This window comes from Glandiceps talaboti, chromosome 22 (genome assembly GCF_964340395.1).
Source record: "Glandiceps talaboti chromosome 22, keGlaTala1.1, whole genome shotgun sequence".
Taxonomy (NCBI): Eukaryota; Metazoa; Hemichordata; class Enteropneusta; family Spengelidae; genus Glandiceps; species Glandiceps talaboti.
In genome coordinates, this window is record NC_135570.1 from 4,253,430 (window position 1) to 4,271,813 (window position 18,384).

At 37.3% G+C, this 18,384-nt stretch overlaps 1 protein-coding gene across 1 annotated transcript; it reads left to right on the top strand.

Annotated features, from left to right (window-relative positions):
• The first annotated feature begins 4,948 nt into the window (after positions 1 to 4,948).
• Positions 4,949 to 15,636, top strand: LOC144451941 (uncharacterized). The gene is made up of 4 exons (XM_078142862.1): positions 4,949 to 5,293; positions 5,597 to 5,698; positions 14,033 to 14,129; positions 14,793 to 15,636. Exons 1-4 carry the CDS (start codon positions 5,267 to 5,269, stop codon positions 15,551 to 15,553), a joined length of 987 nt encoding a protein of 328 aa, XP_077998988.1. The 5' UTR covers positions 4,949 to 5,266; the 3' UTR covers positions 15,554 to 15,636.
• The last annotated feature ends 2,748 nt before the right edge of the window (positions 15,637 to 18,384 follow it).

Consider the following 18,384-nt stretch of genomic DNA (forward strand, 5'->3'; position numbering starts at 1 on the left):
GAGAGAGAGATTTACGTGATTCTTTACATGCATGGGTCTTTATTGTTCATGAGAAAAACGACGTCAACCGTGAAAACAAACACATGAATAAGCTTAAATGACGTGAATAGGGATTATTTGCAATTTTTATAAAAGTCAAGAGCTAGAGCCGTGTTATTATATAGTACGACTGATGTGATTCGTCAGACATTTGCGAGAGTTCATATAACGAACATGATACTGTTTGGCAAACGAAACATGGCCATTTCGATTTACATTGAATTTCGCATTTTCCCTGTTGTGATGTGATATGTGTGTGTGTGTGTGTGTGTGTGTGTGTGTGTGTGTGTGTGTGTGCAGAGAGTACTACAAGCTGCTCACGTGACAATTATGGCAGTCTGCCGGACACCAAATTTTCGGTTGTCAACCACTCTATAAAATGTGGAAAATTGACTGGGAGCAATACTGTGAGTGAATCGAGAACGCGGCCCCAGCATAAGAGTTATCGCTAACATAATGCATTTTATAGCTCTGAAAGAGACGGCACACCGTCCTGGATATTGGGAGTACATTAAAAGAGGCGGGAGACAGCCGTTACGAAATTGGAGCCATATTGGACGGCACACGAGCGACATGCGCCGGTCGTGTGTAGGTCTATTTGCAGCCGTGCGCGTTTGGCAAGCTGCAACAAACCAGAAAAACAGGGTTACACATTACGTGATTGGCAGTTTCTAAAACAGTCCGCTCACACGAGGAATCAACGTTGTCCATTCAACGTCACCGTGTACGCCAAGAAATTACTGCCAAAATATCGCTAATATGTAAACGTTAAAAAAGCACGTTCATTTTGTCCGAATACGTGTGGTGATGAGTTGGACGTACGTGGGAAAGTGCATGGCCCCTATAATAAAAGATCGCTAACATACGCAACATGTGCTGAAACTTTCGTAACTGCGTTTTCCTGTCAATTACCCTACGAAAGAAAATGGGGTATCGGTAACGAATAAATGAAATACTAATTGTAGACAGAATTTCTCCGTCTTTGATTGGATGATCGAACTCAAGTAACTACCAATCATTTCTATCTATCGAACGAGTTCCTGTAACCATGGTAACTGTATTTCCGCTCGACGTTGTAAAATGAAAAGTAAAACGACTTTTACATTACTACGTTCATTTTTTGGTTTTTATTTTCCACTTATAAATATTTATTCACTGTGTTCTAAAATGGTTTGATTTCGTACACTTTTAGTATAAAATAGCACAATATATAAAAAATAAAGCTAAACAAAAAGTACTGGGAAGTCCAACGTGCATGTTTTTGATTCAACAACAATTCGGTAAACGAAGCGCAATTATGACAGCTCCCCCCTCCCTTTTTTGTTGTTGTTGTTGTTAGTACGACCTTTAAATAAAAATGTAAGTGAAATAGTAAATGGTGAAACAAAAAAATGCAAATATTTAGAAAAACAACAACACGATCCTTTGCCAACGTCGGCAACCCACGATACGGTTTCGTACAGACTCGTATGTCGAAACCTGCCTGAAAACAAAGATACCCAGCGTGCTTTGCGGGTCTTTGCGGATTTGTCAGACGAAATCATCACCGACAACTTTTTGTGTTTACAGTCATCGCCTATCAAAAAGCGCGCGTGACGAAAAATAAAGCGCCGACAATTCTTCTAGTGCCGTGAGAAGAAAGGAACTTGTAAATGCGATGTAGTGTGTGAGATGAAGGTAGAATGTGCGACAGACCAATTGAAGAGGAAATGGCGCGCCGTTCACCGAGGAGACCATGTTGCTGTTGATTGATACATTGTCGGCCAGTGTTCTGTGCCCCATCCAGTCGCGTGCCAAGGTCCACCTGTCGCAGCTATTTGCATACACTATGGCACCCTTAGGTGAGTTATAATTGCAATTCAAAATAATAGCATGTATACTGAAAATGTTACTATCAGAACGAATTATTGTCAGTCCTGGTAGAAAACTAATTCTTTGAAATTATGGGCTAGGTCGCCATACAGAGACTGCAGAAATTCATTATGGGATGGTGCGACTATAACGTCTTTTGTCTATTTTTAAATAAATGTTTATATATATATATATATATATATATATATATATATATATATATATATATATATATATATATATATATGTCTGTTTGTTTGTTTGTCTGTCTGTCTGTCTGTCTGTCTGTCTGTCTGTCTGTCTGTCTGTCTGTCTGTCTGTCTGTCTGTGTCTCTCCGTATGGATGTATGTCTTGTCTGTATGTCTGTATTACATACACACACACATACGTACGTACGTACGTGCGTACACATACATATTGTACGCTATGCATGTGTGTAGTTGTTACTGCGCCCGTCTCTGTTTATCTCTCTGCCTCTGTCTGTCTCTGTGGCTGTGTGCCAACCCATTGCTGTTCACCATGCATTGCTAGTTTCAGAACCGTTCTACAGGCAGACGAACGCAGACTTGCATTAGGGTTAGAGAATGTATACGTTACAGTAGGTAGGTACATAAAATGTATGAAATCATGACCCAACTGTCTTAGACACAGTTGGATAAAAGGAAAAAAACACCGAAGAAGAATAGAATCCTATGAAAGCAAAAATGTGAGGAAAAATGGCAAGGGAATACGGATGGAAGAATGAATGTAGTACCTTATTAGCATAACGTGAATGACGTCAGTTTCATCTGCCAATGATGGCCTCGTGATGTGGGAGCGGAACAGGTCGCCGTGTTTACGAACGATCTTTGAAATAAATACAACGTGTACTAAAGGCTTATGTTAAACGTTTACCACGGTTTCTTAGGTTGAGTTGGGGTTGTACTAGTCCTGCTTACATACGGTGCACGAGTCTATATTACTGACTTGACTCTATTGACAATTGACAGCATCGAGTCCCGGATTACTCCGTATGCAAGCAGGACGAGGGTTGTACATTTTGCAAATAGCGTCACAATTTGCATACCTTTCCTCATTGCAAAGACCAGGTGTCGTCAAGATCTTGAACCTAGTACTTACATTTGACCTAGGGATACATGTAAATGTCACGAGATTCTGCTTACGAAGACTCAAACTATTCGTGTGACTATGTCATTTGAGGTGAAGGCCCTGGACAAGATCATTTTCACTATAATATAGGAATGTACAAACTCCAATGTCATGTCACTCACTTGCACTATAGTCAGATAATCCTATGTTACGACTTCATAACAGGTTGATAAATATGAAATTCATGATATTGAGATTCGAAAGCTCGTCTGAATTATTTTTTTATTCTCTAAAATTCATTTATCTATTTATTTTCTTCCTGTTTCAACAATTTTCCTTATTTTGCTCACACGAAAAAGTTGATGGTTGATGTTTTTTTGTACTTTTCGGGTCCCTGAAGATTGATATCCAGAGTTCTCCAATACTTTGTGATCAAGTTCAAAAAATCATAACGTGAGAACTAGAAAAGAACTTGAGAATGATTTGTAAAAGGAAAGACAACTTTGGGTGGAAGACATACACGCATAATTATATACGGATAACATAATTACTTTCGCGAGTAGTACGAGATAGTATTCCTTCGGAACGATTGTAAATATGAAATCACATTTCCCTGTTCTGTTTTACTGAAACATCTTAGCTTGTTGTTAGCACATTTTTACCAGCATATGAAACCAACTTTTGGGCCGCTCTTTCACGGTCTGTATTCGCACTGAAAATCAAAATCAAGCGAGCTTTTGCCCTTTTGCTCTACACGGGGTTTCCGTCCCCGCTGAGCTCGCCTTGGGACACATATGCCTCTACATACGATTGCATCTTATAGAGCGATTTTTAGAATATTAAAATATTTCCTTTCTGCAACACTTTCTCTATCACCTTTCATTGCATCGACTTAGCCTCTGACAGCCTTCGACTTGGTCTCAGACAAATTTCATCGACTTGGTCTCAGATCGACTTCATCGAGTCGGACTTGGCCTCATCAGAACCGAACCTCAGACAGCTAGCCTTCATGGACTTAAAAACAGAAAATGACAAAAAATGTTACACAAATTATATTTCATCTATGAAAACTTAAACAGTTATTTTGCATGGTTAGAAATAAATATCTCCAAGCAATTGCAAGTTGTGCTCCTGGCGCGGCGCGGCGTTTTCTCTTACTCAGGGACTGGCTCAAGTCAACCCCAGTAACCCCCTCCCTGCAATGAATTATAGCGACCCGTGTGACAGTGTGTTTGAAGCTAAAAGTGCAGTGCTAATATATGTGTTTTCGTTGTTTTCTCAGTTCGCCTTCTGTTCGCGTTCACATTCAATACAAAGCCTTGGTCACAGAGCGTTCCAAGTACATATCAGCTTCTGTTAACGTTTTGTTAAGTCATTTTCGTTGTTTTTTTAGCTTCCGAGTTTAGCGCGTGCATTTTTTACTATAAAAAAATATAATTTTTAAATTGTTAAAACTCGTATTTTGATATAAAAATAAGTGTACATGTTAGTGCAGACTTGGAAAACAAAATGAATGCAATGACGTTTTATATACTAATGCCCCCCCCCCATATCCATATTATTCTGTAATTATAAAACCTACTTTAAATTTACGAAATAAGCGATGATAGTACAGAACATTGAAATTATCTCTCATTCGGTTGAATAGTATTTATTATACAGCGAGGCAACAAAGGGTACCCGCGAAAATCGCCATCCGTCAAATAATATTGAATTATAAATAACAATGCAAAAAACAAACAACAACATTGCCTTCGTCGAGAATGAGATCTGAAACAAAGAATGAATACGATACCCCATCAGTTTGTCAACACGAAACTTTGATATACAGCTTTTACCACCGCTAAAAATGATAGCAGTCCATTATACCTTCAACTGTTGGTGAGATGTCACGTGTGGTCACGTGACCACATTGAGAGCGGACAAAGTGCGGGTGTACTCACGTGATGCAATGAATGGTCGCGTGAGTGTCGTGTGGAATCTGCTTCGAAGGCCCAGTCAGCGGTGATGTTCGCCAACAATAAACTAATACAGCCATTTCAAATTGACATCTATTGTTCGTAGGATCAATCCGAATAGGAAAATGTATATACATATTTCGTACACTAACAATTCATTCACTCCAAGTGAGAGCTGTTAAGCGACTTTCCGAGCAGACCCAGCACAGTATTTAGCCGAACTGAGAACCGACTGTTGCGTCGTACACCCATCAACATCGTCGTCATCGTCGTCGCTAACTAGATATATTTTGTGAAATTTAATGTTTGAAATCCAATTATCGTAAAAATGACAACTCGAAAGAGAGAACGAGGGGTAAGTTATTCATTTTTGTACACATTTTAAGTGATTCAAATGGCGGGGTGTTAAATATCTGAATATATTTTTTCATAATAGTTCACTTTGTACCATTTTTTTTGTGTTTCATTGTCCGCACGATTATAGATATTTACTTTTATTTTGCTGCTTTTGCTGCATTTTTCAAAAAACTTTTTTTTTTCTATTTCGTAGATTTTGTATCATATGTCACATTTGGGCGCGTTAATTTCAAAAGCGTTAATTTCAAATATTAATTCCTATGTCAGTTCTAAATATTTGTATACAATTCTCTTAAAACAGGAACAAACGTCACATAAAGTGATCGAGAAAAGGAGGCGAGATCGGATCAACAATTGCCTATCAGAACTAAGTCAAACGGTACCAACAGCTTTTGCAAAACAGGTTAGTGCAAATATAGTATTAAACCACTTGACTGACAGACGAACATAAAACATTCTTTGACATAATTTTTATAGGAATTTAAGTAAACAAAATTAAATTTACACAAAAAATTATAAAAATTAACTGATTCACACGAACACGAAAATATTACTTTCATAGCTTTAGTCAAACAGAGAAACTATTTTTTTCCAAAATGTAACAAAAAAGTAATAACAATTTCGCGGGAAAAGTAGTCGGTGCTGAACAGCCGGGGGATGCGAAAATAAAGCACCAATAATATGAATATATTTAAATATATGCGACTATTTACCAATGTTTTGATTGATTTTTCTTATTATTCTACGTATCTACGTGAGTTCACATCATAATATTTTATTTATGTCACAAGCTATCGTTAGTAACGGAAGAATTATTTATAGCGTAATAACATGTTATCCATTACGCGTTTGCAAGGCTTCGCCCTCGAGATAAAATGTACGTGAACATATAATATATATGTACATGTATGTATCTGTGTGTTTGTGTGAATGTATATATATATATATATATATATATATATATATATATATATATATATATATATATATATATATATATATATATATATATATATATATATATATATAGTGCGAATGTTCTAGATATACAATCTGTACTAAAGTTGTACCGTTCACTATTCAACCTTGCAAGGCAATTGTTGCACACCCATAAGAAGAAAAAATACACCAAAATATTATTGCTATTTTTTTCTTCTAAGATTTGTACTTTACTCCATCCACCTAGTAGCACAGGTTACCAGTTTGACCAGTTTTAAGAGCCGGATGGCGACAGTTTCCCTAAAAAACACGATCGTTTATCATGATTGTGGGATTTCCTTGTGAAAAAAATGTATCCGCCACGGCCTGCCTTATGTTTGAGCGGTACTTTCCTTTTTTACGAGAACTGTGTTTTACCCCTGAAGGGACTAACGGCGGAAGGGTATTCACAAAAAGCGGGCTGCCGCCTCGTTGCCATGTTGTGTTTTCAGTTGAGGGCGAGTAGTCCCAGCTGACGCACATTTCTTTCACAAATACGATTGCTAGTATAATTAGCACCAATGGTACTTTTTCCAAAGTAATGCCATGCACAATGGACTCTTGATCAAACATTTTATCTAAAATCGGATGTTCCTAAACGCATGCATATGTGAACCGAATATGACTTTCTCAGACGCGTGGTGTTATTAATTCATCACTAAAAGCGAACAAGTGAAGAACCCTTGCGCTGTTAAAACTATGATTGAACACACCAACAATATTTCAATTTATTTGGGTACAGATAATTCTCACAGGATTATTGTAATGCTCTATATGTTGTCAATTTAATTTGATGATTTTTGTACCAGCATATACAGGATTAACATGTGCAATTTATTTCGTATCAGCCGCCAACGCATTGCAATTTGTGTCAATCATCGTGACGTCATATCAGCATTCTGTAACAGATAAGTGAGTCACACATTTGTTTGAAAATAAAGTTAGATAACCTTCTAAGAACCTTATAACATAACGTAAAAATACACGTATAAGTTTAAATTGTAGATTTTGTGATGGCAAGTGTACCTGTATTTTAAATTAATAATAAACTCGTTGAGGTAAACTGCCCGTAGTCCAGTAAAATGATAGATAGCTGTCGTTTTGGGATTTAATCCTCCATTGAGCTAAAGCCTAACGTGGCTGAAAGTATTTAATATTGCAGAATGACAGGGTGACATGTACAGTCCTGGGGTTCAGATTGCTCTCACGTCAAGAAATTAATATAAAATCATAATGTATGCAATCCAAAACATCAACACGCTTTGTCTGTATAGACATTACAAGGGATGTTATCTATACCTGAAGTATAGACAATAGTATATATACTGATAGACAATAGAGGGGATCTTATCTCTACTGATAGACATTAGAAGGGATGCTATCTATACTGATAGACATTAGAAGGGATGCTATCTATACCTGAAGTATAGTATCTATACTGATAGACAATAGAAAGGGTCTTGTCTATACTGATGGACAATATAAGGGATGCTATCTATACTAATAGACAATAGAAGGGATCTTATCTATACTGATGGACAATAGAAGGGATGCTATCTATACTGATAGACAATAGAAGGAATGTTATCTATATTGATAGACAATAGAAGGGATCTTATCTATACTGATGGACAATAGAAGGGATGCTATCTATACTGATAGACATTAGAAGGGATGCTATCTACACTGTTTTGTTTGATTTGAATTGATTTGATCTGATTTGATTTCATTTGATTTGATTTGGAGTTTAATTCGGTTTGGTTTGGTTTGGTTTGGTTAGTTTTATATGAATTGCTCTACGTTCATTTCATTTGAATTGATTTGATTTGATTTGAATTGAATTGAAACACTTAGATTTAGAGATTATATATTGGTTAGGGTTGGCTAGATTTGATTTGACCCAACCTGACCTGATCTAGTCTGATATGATTTGATCTCAATTGATTTCATACATACATCATTTATGAATTTGACACTTTGATTTAAAGATGTAAACATGAAGTTTGCAAAGATATGTCATCGTATAAATTAACACGTGATAGCGTGTCGTGACTCCGCGATCCGTACTTTGATTTGATTCGATTCCTTCCGATAATCATAACAATCAAATTTATGGTATATGACGCAATGTCAGAATAACAGGAAATGGCGTCATATATCTGTTTTAAGGAAACAGAGTCCTAACTATTTTAGTTGATGTCCAGTGAGTAACGAAAGTCACTTTCACCACTCTATATCTCGCGATTTTTCTATGAAAAAAAGTAAGATAAATAAGATAATTCAAATTAGCTATGGATTGACTTCCGTACACTGGGGTAGGGAATTCTGGGTATGGTGCCCAATTACCTACGCTGGTGCAATACCGAGATTTTCCTACCCAGTGCAGTGTACAGAGCCTCGTCGGTTCGTGGCTAATTTCAATTATCTTATTTCTCTTTATTTTTTAGAGAAGTCGCGCTGTTCAGAGGTGGTGAAAATGACTGTTCGTGAGTTCCGATATCAGTTAGAGCAGACGAGTTAGGATGAAATTAGTCTCGCGTAAAGATTTTTATAATATTTATACGATCTAATCTGATCATTACTACATGGTTGTGCAAACTATTTATTTTCTAAGTTCAGTAGCATATTCGCATATGAAATATGTATATATTTTTTCAAAAGCCTAATATACGTAACATATCTTTTAGGTTTTATATTAAATATGTACATATTCAAATGAATATGCAAAGTATTGAAAAATAGAGCCATGCTCGCAAATAATTTGCGACGATGGATAATTTTGTGAGATGATGAATACCGATTTGTGACGATGAATGTCGATTTCTGAGAATGAATGCCGATATGTTATAATAAATTTGAAGCGGACGAAAATTTAAAAAAAAAAATCAGACCAACAGGAAAAATCATTCCCTATAACTATGGAAATTCCTAGAATTTAGCTCAGAGAAGATAACTTACCAAGGGAAACAAAAGGTCCTTGAGATGATAAAAAAAAAACCTGATGATAATAAATGTATATAAAATGTACTCTAAAAATTAAAGCGTCCCAAAAGTAGTGGCTCTCGTTCATGCTTCTAATAAAATCTCGAATCCTGAACATTTACCCACGCGTTGATTGTTATCTTCATATTGGAACCCCTAGTGTACGTTGTGCAATTCCAAACTTACCTTGCTCGTTTGTTTGTGTTACAATTCTCGTTAACGGTCGAATTGTATGCCTCTGTATGTATCACTGGACTTGGGTTATAAACTTGACCTTAAAAACATTTTTAAAAAACCCACTTGTTGAATGTTCAAAATTGGGCTTCTATTTACAATACTGTTAGTGTTCTGTGTATTTTTGAATCAGTAACCCGTGGTTACCGTTTCGACTGTACCGTATACGAAAAGTCGTTTTGGAAAAAACATCACATGTGCGAGATGTGTTGATACATGCAAGCTGTATTGCATGTTCTTCTACAGATACAATTCAACACGCGTACAGTTTTTAACGTTATCAGTAGACAACCAATGTACCTGTAGGCTAGCTTCCGAGTGGGTTTCGTCAAGTATCTTCGTTCCCAGGCTTCGCTTCGTCCTTTTTCGTCTGCACTTTACCCCCCGAACAATCGTCGATCATTGCAACAAATGCGGCTGCCATTATCATGTTGCGAACTCCGCACGTGCATTAATTAGTAAATTAATCAGAGCTTTTGAGCCCCTAGAAAGAAGTTTTCATTAAGGTTCTACTGTGAGACTAAAGCAGAACAAGATGACACGTTTTGCGTTTTATTTGCACGGATAACGAAGAACGTTTCAGGAGCGTGCCGAACTCTGCGCCAGCTTTCCGTAATACCCGTAGCTGTCACAAGTGTATGTAAATTAACGGGAGCTCCGCGCGTTCCTCGCACATGGGGGAGTGAATGGATATTTTATAGGTTTTCGGCTGAACGAGAAACAAATAAATAGGGGGAAATTCACACCACACGAAAAACGGTAAAAATAAGGACTGAGACAGAGTGAAATTAAAGAAAATTGTAAATAGTTGTGATAAGTGACAACAAGGTTTAAAGGAACAGAGAAATTGAAAGTGCAACGCAAAACAAAGAAAATCTCGTGACTTGTGTGACATTGTACAAAGCATGTAGATGTATATATGTATACCGAGGGCAGCAGTGCACATTAACAGACCATTGTTTATTTTGGGTAATGAGAAGTGACTTCATCAGAACATTGTTCATGAAAAAAATCGCACTAGAATACTCAAGTGATAATATATTTTATTTAGAAACGATAAACTAATTTTAAGTGTATATATTGTAATTTCGCACCATTTGTATTCAGACGTTACGCACATTACTAGAACGGCTTACGACAAATATATAATTTAGTTAGTCTAGTCTAACCAATTACCAATACATATGAGCCAAAACTAAACTCAAGGAAAAGATGTAGACAAAAATATTTTCGATGGTTATACATGTATCATGTGCGTTGATAGTTGGCATGTTTGTATATAAAGAGCGCAATTGGAGTAGGAAAGTGAAGCGCCTAACGAACAAACAAACAGCTATATAGGCCCGCTGTATGGTCTCAGACCACTAATTCTTTAGTGGTCTGGGGTATGGTACGGATAAACGAAACTCTCTTTACAATGAAAACAGGGTCTTAGAGGGGCGCCTAATATTTATTTGCTTGTAATTCATTTAATAATTCAAGTTAAAATGTGAAAAGATAACAATGTTTGGAAGATAGAAATCATCACCTGACACCCAGTACTTGGCATCAAGGAAACTATTACTTACATTAACAAATTTCGTTTTTCAAGAATCTTCATTTTAAAACAAATTGTACATTTATACAATAACATGTCCATGTAAAATCCTTCGATGATAATTATAGAATTAAAAGCAATAAATTAAACGACTTGTTGATAATAATGCAACTTAAATCGAATATTTGGCGGGTAATTTTAGTAAGTAGCATCATATGGTCGTGCCTTCTGATACGAGGAAAAATATTCCAGGTAAACACATAAACCAAGTTTATGCCCTCCGAACAATGGAAAATAATGTCATGTATGATGAATTCTACAGGACTTAGTTTCTCTCCCGTGCGTCGGACTGTCTCTTTCTCTGTCTCTGTCTCTGTCTCTGTCTCTGTCTCTGTCTCTGTCTCTGTCAGTCTGTCTGTCTGTCTGTCTGTCTGTCTGTCTGTCTGTCTGTCTCTGTCTGTCTGTCTGTCTGTCTGTCTGTCATTGTGTCTATCTGTCCGTCTGTCTTTATCTCTCTCCCCTTCTCTCTCTCTCCCTCTACCCCCCCCTCTCTCTCTCTCTCTCTCTCTCTCTCTCTCTCTCTCTCTCTCTCATTTTAAATAAACAACACCCCATGGACAACACTTGTGATCTGTCAAATGCGCACGTGTATATAATGAAACATTAGGCGTGTTATTACCCATCCTACATCGCCTAGAACATTACAAGCCGTCCTGTTGCAACTTGCTGATCGCATTAGGTGGGCAAGGTTTTATTGTAGAGATTATACATGCGACAGCTTTCATTTATTATTAAACGGCTTGTTTAGAAATGACTTTATATCACATATCAAACAGTTAGAAAAAATAAATACATATACGGGGGGAGGGAAGGAGGGAGAGATAGACAGAGAGAGAGACAGACAGACAGAGACAGACAGACAGACAGACAGACAGACAGAGACAGACAGATAGACAGAGAAAGATAGACAGACACAGAGACAGACAGACACAACAAGATACATACATACATACATACATACATACATACATACATACATACATACATACATACATACATACATACATACATACATACATACATACATACATACATACATACATACATACATACTAGTACATACATACATACATACATACATACATACATACATACATATAGACAGGCAGACAGAGAAGATGCATTTACGTGGAGAAAAAAGGCAGAATTCGAGAAACAGAAAACGAGAGCGAAGAAAGGATCAGAATCATAGAGACTCGGACGAAAAAAGAGACTAAATTAGTATTTCAAACAGAATAACATGTACAAAGTTTTATTGACAAAAGATACAACACTTCTTTTATTATCTTGCCTTCTTGGTGCTTTTTATTAAACACCATCGTCACTTATCACACTTAAGATGATACAGGTGACACATAACCAAAACAATGTCCAATAATGAGATTACATGTCAGTGAACTGTAATAAAACGTCGTGGTCTTGAATTGATATCGGTGGCTTACCCTCACAACCCTCTTGACCGATGAAGGGGTGTACCAAAGTGATAAACTGAACCAATCCGAAGCCACCAAGCTGTGATCGGCGTACAGAATATCGGAAGTGTGAATAGATAAATCCTGCAAAGCATTTGTCACCACTCGCTGTTCGAGTGCTATTGAGAATACGAGTGGTACACTATCAAATTATTGAATCAATCCGATTTGCTGTAATATGAATGACGGTTTATAATTAATACAAATTTTTTTTTTATCCGGGCGAGTAACACGTTTACAACACTCCTTGGTACAATAACACCATGTCAGAAGCGTATATATATATGCACATGCTGCAATGATTAAGGGATTAGCTAGATAGACAGATAGACTAACAGGCAGGCTGACAGACAGACAGACAGACAGACAGACGGACGGACGGACGGACGGACGAACAGATTGATGGATGGATTACATGATAGGTCAAACCGATAATGTACCTAGCGAAAGATAAACAAACACACACACACACACACACACACACACACACACACACACACACACACATACCCATGACCTGCAGAGGCTTAAACTATTAACATTTTATAACGAATGCTTATGGAAATTTAAGGATTTGAATCAAATCATGAAGTTGGGTATCGAAAAATAAGAGTTCACACCTTCAACACTGGAAGATAAGTCAAGTCATTCAGCCCCGACCACTTTTGTCTTCTCCCCGATGTTGATAGTGTTGATATTCTGATCTTACAGACTATAACACTCTTCCAACGCATACGCAACGGCGATTTTCAATAGGGAACTTGCAATCCAGACTGAGCATGCTCAGACGCAAAGGAGTATGGGATTATCTGTGGTTATCGTAATCACTTATCCGGAGCTACCGATGAAATAAACCTCCCACACTAATCAGGGTAACAATGAAGTGATTATTGGTGGTTATAAACAATGTAACAATATTGTTTACAATACTAATTGATTAGTATTTAGTATCACATTTCCCATAATGCAACATTCAACATGGCGGGTTTGCAAGTTCCCTATCCCGTGATAATTGTATTTGTTCATTTTATTCACAGCAGTCAGGTAGTCATGATCATAGAATTGTGAATAATATGGCAATTGTCACTACCCCAGTGTGTTTTGAGATCAATGAAAAGGTTTATCCTGCAGAAACCATCGTAGAGGGCGTACAACCATCTGCGTCCATTTATAATTATGGTACCCATTTATGATCATGAATTAGGAAATCGTGATGTCTTATTTTTTAATTGAAAATACGACGTTCGTTAATGGTGTTGCGGCGTCGATTTGTTAACATTTACATTTTTTTCTTTTGAGACAATTTATATACGCTGATTTTCTTTTTTTGCACATTAAAAAAAAAGTTTTTGGAAAATTATTGAAATTGACCCTGTACTTTATATAATAATAATCCGTATAGGCTTTACCATTCGAAGTATATGTTTTGGATAATTTCTCAAAAATCTGTCAAATTTCTTCATTTCTTCCATAGACCTCTGGTAAGCTCGAAAAAGCTGAAATACTGGAAATGACCGTAGAATATTTGCGAGCGATTCAGCGCAGTGGACTAACAGCTAAATTTGAAAACGGTAAGAAATTATTTTTCTTTGATTTCTAGATATATAGGCCTGTTTTCGTAAACTGGCCACGACTATGTATGTGCAAAGTGATGATGCAGGCGGCGGTGATGGTGGTGGTGGTGGGTGGTGGTGGTGGTGGTGGTGGTGGCGGTGGCGCTAGCGGTGACGACGACGATGATGATTTCGATTAGAACTCAAAAATAATAAGGATTTGTAAATATAAACTGCAAAACCCGTCTACACACTTCGTCACAACTGATGACTCACCTGTGTGCCTCTGCCCTGTTCCCTTGTGCGCATCTTTTGAGTTTTTAATTTAAGAGTTTGAATATGAATAATGTTTCCTTAAAAGATGATGATGATGATGGTGGTGGTGGTGCTGGTGGTGGTGGTGGTGATGATGATGATGATCATGATGATGAGGATGATGATGATGATGTGATGATGATGATCATGATCGTGATCATGATCATGATCATGATGATGATGATGATGATGATGATGATGATGATGATGATGATGATGATGATTATGATGATGATGATGATGATCATGATGATGATGATGATGATGATGATTATGATGATGATGATGATGATCATGATGATGATGATGATGATGATGATGATGTGATGATACTTACGTATACTGTTTCCTTTATTGTCTATTCAGGGTACGCACCTGACATGATGTCCCAAGAGGTTTGGAGTGAATTGTCCCAACATTACCATGCAGGTTACACCGAGTGTATGCGAGAGATAATGCGGTATTTCACAGACATTGAAGGCATCGATGTTAACGACTCTAGATACATCAGGATCATGGCGTACCTGCAACAACGATTTAGACCAGACCCCGTTTCCTTGGCGACTGCATCTGCCGCAACAGTCTCTTCATCGGAGTCCACTCACACAGAAGGCAATACTTATTCATCAGTACCAACTCATTTTTCGTGTACGGCTTCGAAATCCCTAGCATCAGAACAATTAAACAATAGTTCCTCTATCCACCAGACTTCCCACCATCATATCTCCGGACTTCACAGATGTAATGGGCATGCGCACACCCATCACTTTTGTTCATACACTTTGCCCAATAACATACCAACTAGTGAACTTAAGCCCACACCTGCTTTCGTTTCTGGCTGTGGGGGAATGCTGACGTCGTCATGTAATGTTGCTATGCCAACACCTATTAAAGCAGGCAGTCCGCTCCATTACGCAACTGCTACAACATTTGCTGGACCAGTAACCAAGGCAACCAGTCATAGCAACCACTGCGTACCAACATTCACAGCAATAAATGCAACAAGAGTAAAACCCTTACCATCATCGCACTTCCCCTCACTGATGTCCTCACATATGACGTCATCAACACCTTTATCTGTGACGTCATCAAATGGCATCCTTCCTCATTCGGTCGTTGTGCCTTGATCATTTGGATGGTGCACGGTGTCAGAACATTGAAATGGTACATCTTGGACAGTGCAACGAATATATATATATCTTCAGCCTAGGGGTGACTTTTAAAATCTCGCAAATACGTTTCGTTTGTTAGATATTTCTTTCCCTCATATAAGTTTCTAGTATTTTCCTACGTTACAATTCAACTTTATGTGAAAGAATGCTAAATAAAAATGAGGTGCAATAAACTTGAAACTAACTTGTGTGGTAGACTTCGAAGTTATTTGTTACTACACACTTATGACATAGCAATCTCATTAGTAATCGTACGACCGCATTGTATCATATCTTGTCTTCTCACTACCTCTTAGATATTCTACATGTAAACGTCACCCATCCCATCTCATCTCTCCTCTCCTATCATCTTCTCTCATCACATCCCAGTGACGGATACAGTAACAATTACACATACATGTATAGTATATTACAGTATAGTATAGTATAGTATAGTATAGTATAGTATAGTATAGTATAGTATAGTATAGTATAGTATAGTATAGTATAGTATAGAATATGTATGATTCAATATGTATGTATGTATGTATGTATGTATGTATGTATGTATGTATGTATGTATGTATGTATGTATGTATGTATGTATGTATGTATGTATGTATGTATGTATGTGTATGTATGTATGTATGTATGTATGTATGTATGTAATGTGCGTGCGTACGTGCAAGTATGTATGTATGTATGTATGTATGTATGTATGTATGTATGTATGTATGTATGTATGTATGTATGTATGTATGTATGTATGTATGTATGTATGTATGTATGTATGTATGTAATGTGCATGCGTGCGTGCAAGTATGTATGTATGTATGTATGTATGTATGTAGGTAGGTAGGTAGGTAGGTAGGTAGGTAGGTAGGTAGATAGATAGATAGATAGATAGATAGATAGATAGGTGTGTCTGTGTGTAAGTGTGTCTGTGTGGACGTACGTACGGTATGTATATGTATGTATGTATGTATGTATGTATGTATGTATGTATGTATGTATGTATGTATGTATGTATGTATGTATGTATGTATGTATGTATGTTTCTGTGTATCAGGATTGGCGAACAATCACATAACAATAGCTCGTAAAGTACAGTAAAGTATTTCGCCTCCTATTGTTCTTTTTGTTGTCCATTGTTTCGTTGAATCTATTTCTGACTGTATTAGTCATCGCTAGAACTGTCAAATAAGTAACGATCCTTGGCTTTCTGTCAAATCTGAGACAACGTTTCTCCTTTCTCACTTGTCACACTTTGAGTCAAATTTATTTGTGCAAACGCAATTCTTTGAATAGAGGCCTGCGGCCTCGAATTGGAAGGACTTCCTTTACGTTGTTGATTCAGGGATCTTATAGTACAACACTCCAATGCACTCCAATGTTTCAGTAACCTTCTTTGACCAATCCTTGAAATACAGAGGATATCAAAATATTTGTTTTGCGGCAGTGTATTGTGTATTACAGGTGGCTATAACCAACTATCAGGGGAGATGGCACTGGTATGAATGGAAGAGTGTTCGCCCTGATTAGGGAGATGACTATTAACTGGGGAAATTTATTTCAAGTTGGGGAGAACACTTTCCTTCAAAAACGAAAAGTGAATAACAAACTCAAACATTTAAAGATTATGCGACATAAAAAAAATCTTCCAAGGGACTGGTACCAGTCAAGTGACACATCAACTCGTCCCACTGTCAACTCACTGTGGGACGAGTTGAAATTGGGACGAAATGATTGTGCGTATGTCTGTATCTGCTGTCCGACAGAAATATAACTTTCCAATTGCAAGTGCCAGTGTGATTATGTCCGACTGTCATTGTAATAGTACCCATGTCGACCTTTATGTTTAGATGCTCCATGATCCACACTGTTCAATGTTGACTTGAGTGTAATCTCATACCTGGGGCCGGCCACACTATTTGTAGTGATCTGCAGTAGTGTGATGTACTATGCGATCCTGGAATGTATACACGTGTTGATTTACAAACAAAACGTGACACCTGAAAGATACGCAACTACACATTACCATAAGAGACATTTGATACTCATCGTTTTTGAGCGGGAAGGGGAAGAAAGAGGGTAAGGGGGGGGGGGGTCCTAATTCATGAATCATCATGGTGTACACAATTGTCACGTCTTGGAACTTAGTATTTTGATGTAGTCTTTGTATATGTGGGTTTTATTATTTATTAATTTGTGTCATGCCAGATCCCTGAAGACGGATAATATTTTCGTGCTTCCGTTTTGTGCTTTTTTGAAAAATAAGGATAATATTATTTCTATAATTTAAAACAAAATCACTTATTGTGCCTGGCAGTTAGCCAGCAAATAGAAAGTTTATTTTGACAAAAGTTTGTCACTTTATTCTCGCAAGCCAGAGCCCATCAGAAGCAACGAATATTGACGTGACGGGTACGTTTAGGACGGTGTCGTAAAGAGGCCTGTGTGGTTTACGACATTGGTCGTAAATAATTAGAATTCCAGGTCGTGGAGTTAATATTGTGTAACAAGAACAATTACTATTTATTACACTTATTCATCCTTTTTGCAATTTATGAAAAAATACCGCCTCCTTCTCCTCTGATTTCGAAAGGTTGCTGACATGTACGTAAAGAACATTTTCTCTAAAAATATCTTCTTTTTCACTTCTTATTTTCTGAGAATTGCAGGAAAACGAGTCAGTCAGTTTTAGTATAACAAAAAACCCACCCGCCCTGCTTTGTTGAAATTATTCTTTCAAGTTTCAAACTCCATTCAGAACATCTCCATCCCGCTCCTCATCGGACCAGTCGTGC

Excerpts from the sequence above, each read along its gene's own strand:
- LOC144451941 (XM_078142862.1), top strand. The coding sequence starts at position 5,267 with ATGACAACTCGAAAGAGAGAACGAGGG. Across the intron at positions 5,699-14,032 it reads CAACAGCTTTTGCAAAACAG|ACCTCTGGTAAGCTCGAAAA; the intron begins GTTAGTGCAAAT and ends TTTCTTCCATAG. Across the intron at positions 14,130-14,792 it reads AACAGCTAAATTTGAAAACG|GGTACGCACCTGACATGATG; the intron begins GTAAGAAATTAT and ends TTGTCTATTCAG.